This window comes from Mus caroli, chromosome 6 (assembly GCF_900094665.2).
Source record: "Mus caroli chromosome 6, CAROLI_EIJ_v1.1, whole genome shotgun sequence".
Lineage (NCBI taxonomy): Eukaryota > Metazoa > Chordata > Mammalia > Rodentia > Muridae > Mus > Mus caroli.
In genome coordinates this window covers 121,310,245-121,316,539 of record NC_034575.1, presented here as the reverse complement: position 1 = coordinate 121,316,539, position 6,295 = coordinate 121,310,245, and the positions used below count along the sequence as shown (strand labels likewise).

General features: G+C 50.6%; 1 protein-coding gene across 1 annotated transcript in view; it reads right to left on the bottom strand.

The window, feature by feature from the left end:
• Vwf (von Willebrand factor) overlaps positions 1-6,295 on the bottom strand; it is a 137,928-nt gene that overhangs the window by 78,235 nt on the left and 53,398 nt on the right. The window contains exons 12-14 of the mRNA XM_029478271.1: positions 5,854-6,049; positions 5,032-5,247; positions 1,094-1,334 (exon numbers count right to left, since the gene is read on the bottom strand). Of these exons, the coding sequence (XP_029334131.1) occupies positions 1,094-1,334; positions 5,032-5,247; positions 5,854-6,049 (653 nt within the window). The remainder of the gene's footprint in view (positions 1-1,093; positions 1,335-5,031; positions 5,248-5,853; positions 6,050-6,295) is intronic.

Genomic DNA, 6,295 nt, shown 5'->3' with positions numbered 1-6,295 from the left:
GAAAGAATTGCCAGGCAATTCAATGACAGGGCTAAGACCAAAAGGTCCAGCCAACAGCAGGTGCTGTGGCCAGCTGCCTTCTGTGCCCCTGGGCTCTACATCCATAAAAGTCAAGTAATCATGGATGGAAAATATTCAAATTATGAACTATGTCAGCACTAAACATGGCCAAGTTTGTTCCCTGCAAGGCCTAAATGGAGTAGTGGGACACAGTCACAGAACTTGTCACNGTGGGTGCTGAGCGCCATCTAGAGATGAAGTATGCAGGAGGCTGTAGGTAGGCCATATTGCAGGTGCGATGCTATTTCAGGTGAAGGATTCCAGCATCCATGGATTTTGGTACCCCAGGGTGCCTAAGCCAACGGCCTATCACCATGAAGGGACAACTGTTCTTCCTTCCACTTCTGTGACCTTGAACTTTCTGGTTCTGCCCTTTAGAATCCTTTTTCTCCTCCCTTCTCCCAACTCCTTCCTCCCTCCTCCCTCGCTGTTTCCTCCTCCCTCTGACTAGACTTTGTCCTTTCCTGCTCTTTGGCCCATGCCTCCTAGACTCCCAATACTCTCAGGGCTACAGGGGTTCTCAAATTCCAGACCCCAAAATTAATCTATTGGGTCCGTCCATTCATCAGATGTCTTCTTGATAACTAGGTCAGTAAGATCAGCATCTCTGCACTTCCAGAGAGCCATCTTGCTCCTTGCAATCACTGTCCTCAAGACAGTCAGACTACNAGTCCTGGGCACCTGCAGTGCCCCCTCCTGCCCTCCAGCATCTGCTGGTCCAGCCTCCAGAGGCCCTAGCTTTGGCCCCCTGCTCTCCATTCCTTATGATTGCTCNATCCATGGCCTATTGGGCTTTGTGTCAATGGTGTCAACATTGCCCACATTCTCCACTCCCTGAAGCTACACTTCTCTTATATGTTCCCTGTTCAAAACCCTTCCAAGGGCCCCCTGCATATGTAGCTCACCAGTCCCTGAGCCTGAATCCCACCCTGATCCCAGGAGAGGTACAGGACCTAACAGAGCATCATCTGTGGATGGGATTATTATCAATCTCATGGGAGTGGGTTAGCCTCAAGGAACTGTNTGCACTTACCACATGGTATGGTGGTCTGAGAAAATGTCCGCAGGCTGGAAGAGCTCACCATCATAGTAGCAGGGGCACTGGGCCTTGGGCACACAGTCCCCTCTTTCATCCTGGTAGAGCCCTGGTGGGCAGAAGCAGCCTTCAAGACAGACTTCACTGCATTCTTCATCCGGGAGGGAGAGGGAGCGGCAGGTCAGGTTGCAGGAATTCCCACACTGCAGGTACACCTGGCCCTGTGGACAGCCCAGAGCTGGAGACAGGAGATGGGAGAAGGCGTTAGGTACGGTGTCGAGCATTGCAGCTGTGACCACTGCTGAATCCAGATGGCCACCACCACCCCTTCCCACTCTGAGCAAACGTGTATCTTCAGACACAAAACGATGTACATGGAAAGGATGGGTGAACACATGGTCTCTCTATACCCACACAGAGCAGGCTTGCCTTACCTGTGAATTCTCTAAGCCTAGAACACTAAAGTCCTGGAGAATTTAAATATCTAGAATTGAGAGTGACAGACCAGAGCATCTCCATGATGATAAGGACAATGACAGCTATCGTGTCTGAGCACCNACTGCGTGCTCTCCTCCTCACTGAGTTAGCTCCCCACCTCTCCCTTTCTGGGCTCTTACCCATATGGGCCAACACTTGAGCTAAGTGAGTTAAAGATCTGGCCTCCCTGGGAGCAGAAGTGAGCTCTGTCTGCCTAAAGCTCACATTCTTACCCATCACTCTTTAAGAAGGGAACAGTCCCTTTAAGGATGTGCAAGTTACAAGCAAGGACACTCATGCCTACCCCAGCAAAGTGAGCAGCCTCAGTCTGCCCACAGCCCTCATCCCTCCCCCACAAGCCCTTTCACATAGAAATGAGAGGTACTATATAGCTACTTAGAACAAGATGTTAAGGCAGCTAGAGAATAGGCTATGTCTCCAGGTTCAAATCCCAGCTCCATCACTAGTTAGCATGGAATGCTGAGCACTGTCCTCAATGGAATGTGCCAACAATATCTGCTGGGTCTTTGTGGCAGTTCGGTGAGCCATGATGTTACAGGCGTTCACTGCTATTGTCANTGTGACACTGAAGGGGAGTCCCAGCCCAGCCCAGCTGGCTCAACAGTGGGAGGCATGTTCCAGAGAAAGGCCTCAGCCTCAAAGGACCTGGCCCTCCTTCCTGTACCGTGGCTATCATGCACCTTGTGTAATGACCACGTGGATGATGAAGGTCTTTAGTGGGAGGGTAGGAAGAGTGGGAAGGTGATGGAGGTGATGGAGGTGATGGGTATCCTTTGCCCTTGTCCTCAGGCTGCTGCTGCACAGGGAATGAGAGCTATGCTCTGGATGCAGGCCTCCCAAGGACAATAGAGCCTTTCTTCTCNGGCAGATACCCACAGCCAGAACATTCCATAGAAGCTGTAAGAGTCTTCCTGGCCATGAACTTCTGAAGAGTCCCTGAGCCTCTCCTCTTACCTGTATCCTAAGTTACCTGGGACAGCAGCAGATTCCCTAGTCATGTGTGTCACTGACTTACTTTCCTCTGGATGAGTGAGGAGGCTGGGCCCCTGGATGGGTGTGACAGTGAAGGAAGGCTGACACTTAGAGCATGTTAGCCCACAACTCCCTTCAATCCACCTCAGGTGCAATGGCAGGGATACTTTTCATCCAAGAGCTCACACATACACACACTTACACACTCACACTCACTCACACACACACACACACACACACAGCTGGCATCCAGCCTCATTGAGCTTCTGCTCGAGCCTCTTTTTTTTTTTTAATTTTTCTGGGAAGAAATCATGCACACGTCAGTGCATGTGCCAGGCTCAGGACCACACAGATGGAAAGACTTGGTCCCTGCCTTTAGGGAGCCTATGGTCTTGTCTTCCCACAGGAAACAGCCATTTTATAAGGATGGAAGTGTGTGCGGCTCCTGTCTCTTTTGGGCTTTACACAAAGTAGCTGTGTGGCATGCCTTTGTCCCTTGATCATCTGCAATGACTTTTTTTTTTCTGAATGGAGGCAGTGGTTTGGGAACTCTGTCTATTCCTCAAGAAAGAAGAGAGAGGTCAGGGTCCAGAAGACAGGAAACTTGGACTCCTCTCTAACTGAAGGGGGGTGGGGGAGAGGCCAGAACTCAAGGATCTGGCCCACTCTCCTTGGGCTCAGAGAAAGAAACCAAGGCCATCAGTCATGTAATTCACAGATACAGGTCCCTCTTGTCTTAAATAGCTCCTTCCTGCCAGCCAGCACTTGAAACTGTATCAGAAAGTTAGAGCTCCTTAACTAACTCACCCCCATTACCACAGTGTCAGACAGCTCATGGGCCATAGTCTCTTCTATGGGGATTTCTTTGCTGCTCCTAAGAAATGAAAGAATGTCCCCAAAGGCTCTTGACCTTCAGGAAGAATGTCCTAAACTAGCACAGCTTTCTGATGCCATCACATTGCATATGGCCGATGCAGAACTCCTAATACAGCACAGCGCTGACTAATTAGGTTCCCCAGTTGCTAGAAGGCAGCCACTAGGAAGGAGACAGACAGTCAGGGTCATTTGTGAAGAGCTCAGGGACACAGAGCTGCTAAACTACAGGTAAACTTCTAGAAAATTCTATACTACATCCTTTGGGCTGTCAGTATTCCCTTCATCCAGGGTTAGATGGAAGAGGAGGGCACCGGGTGTCCCTTTTATCCCTACTTGCTTCATCCATCTCTCCTTGGAACAGAGCATGTCTCCCTTCGTCCCATCTTTCATCAGAGACTGCTTAAGACTCCAAACACAAGCTCGTGAGACACCAATGCTGACACATGTATGTCTCATCAAGTCCATAATGTTATTTTTTTTAACCACTTCCCCTAACTACTGTCCTCCTGCTTCCCCAGCACTGAGGCAGGTGGATTACCTTGAATCCAATACCAGTTCAAGATCATGAATTCTGGCATAGCCTGAGCTTCAAAGTGAAACTTTATCTCAATAAACAACCAAAATGACAACACAAACTAAGAGGAAAAAATACTGAGGGGCAAAGAGACCACTCGGCCACCAGGAGCACTGGCTGTTCTTGCAGAGGATGCTGGTGTGGTCTCCAGCATTCATACAGTGGCTCATGACCATATGTAACTCCAGTTTAAGGAAATCTGATGCCCACACCCTGAAACTCAGAGTTCCACCTACCTTCCTCCTCCAGACTGTCTGCCCACACTCCTGCCCTGCTAACCTCTCTCTGACACAAAAGCACCTCTGCAAACCTTTGATCGAGAACACCTCCCCAGAGAGTCCTCCTCAGCTGTCCCTTCACTCAGTGTGATTGACAGGCACCTCCGAGGGAAGCTTCAAGATTCTGTCTCCCAGTTGTCTAAGCCTGGACACTAGCCAAATGTCTCCAGAGGAAAAACAACAAAACAGTAACAGGGTTTAACTGCCCAGGGGACCACGGTGCAGGAGCAAAGACCATCTTTGATGGCAGGAATCTACCACAGCTTAGGACAGATGCAAAGTCAACTAGAACAATGGCATTATTCAATGCTGCATAACTTTATACGATGCCAAAGGCCGTGGGCCAGGTCCCACCTCTGTCTTGCCTGACATTACAAGCAAAGGATTCCAGCATTCCAAACTCACTCCACGGCATGCTCGTACAAGGAATGAACACTAGGTGGCAGCATTTACAGGCAATCTCAGCCAGGCCCACGCAACTCCAAAGTCCATGGNTTCTGTAAGGAGTTCCAACTTACTTTTATGCAGGAACCCACCCCATTACCAGCCAAGAGCAGAAGGCAGGAGAAATGGCTGCAAACGAACTGTAGCCCCAAGTTTGTCACTGGGACCTGTTTCCAAGTGAAATTATTCAAAGAAAGTACCTTTGAAAAGGACAGGTGGACCCAGACCCACAAATTGTCAGAAGAGTTTGAACTGGTTGCCTAAAGGAGGTTAACTGGTTATGGGGTTCTCACCACAGAAGCCAGGCTCCCGCCACCCGATGTGCACGCCTTTTCGGGCACACTCGGCAGCATAGTTAGCTACTGCGCTACACAGGCAATCCCGGCCGTCGGAGCAGGAGCAAACATCATAACGGCAGTTCTGCAGATAGGGCAGAGGGCTGACTGCGTGATGGCAGGCCTCGAACTTGGAGGACGTCAGGAGCGCACAAGCCTCCTCTGCAAACCTGGCTGTTGAGGAGAAAAGGAGAGCCTGTGCAGAACAAGACATGGCCCTGCCCCGGCCTCTGGGGCCAGCCTCAGGGACTCTAACATCCATACCTCACCCCACCCTCTTCCCCACAAAGCAAGCCAGTTCCCTTTTCTGTTGCTACCAAAATAAATCTATCTGGCTCTGNCTTCTGGTGCCAATTTACTGTTCTGCGTTTGGCTCAGTAACGGGTAAATGTGTGTTCCCCAAAGACCCACTGACTGGAGATGGTGGTCAGAGTATCAGACGCTAGCAAGAGCAGAGATGTCGCAGCACCGCACAGGGTCACTGCAGTGCATCTATCATACAAGTCAACTTTAAGCTCCCACANCCACCGCTGCTCTAGACTGGGACTTTTCCGGGCCAGAAACAACCCAATATTCTATTCTTTCTTGGGATTTCACCCATGAATGGAGGGTGTTCAATAAACAAACTTTGAAAAGGAAAGGAGTCAAATGTGAATCTCAACGGCCAGTGGTCAAAATAAAGGCTGGGCCAATGGCTCCGCCTTTGCCTTCCCTCTCTCTGTGTCCCGTGGAATGCCTGCCTGGACCACGGGAGACCCCGGGGGTCTGCGGCTCACATACTCAAGCGTGGATTCAGGCTGCAGGGGTCGCTGTGTTGCCTGTGCAGGTCCGGACAGTCCCCTTGAAGCTTCCAGGCGTTTCCGAAGTCTACCACCAGGGGCTCCACCAAGCCGGCCGGCGTGAGGAAGTCGTCTCCCTTGTTGCCGTTGTAATTCCCACACAAGCCACAGGTCTTCCCAGAATAGACTGGGGACAGCTGCCGGAAGAAGCCGGGCCTTGGAGCAGCTGTCCCCCAGTGCCACAATGGTTCCACTTAGTTAATGAGATCATTTGCACCAAAAAATTTCCCCAGGTGAAAAATAAACGTCAGGACGACTAAGCCCCGGGCTGCGAACCGAAGGACCATTGCAAAAGCTATGCAGCTCGGTGTCATGCAGCTGGCTGTCGTTCCTCAGAGAAAAGTCAGCCAGAAGGATTCTAGGAATTAGGGGGAGAAAGAGAG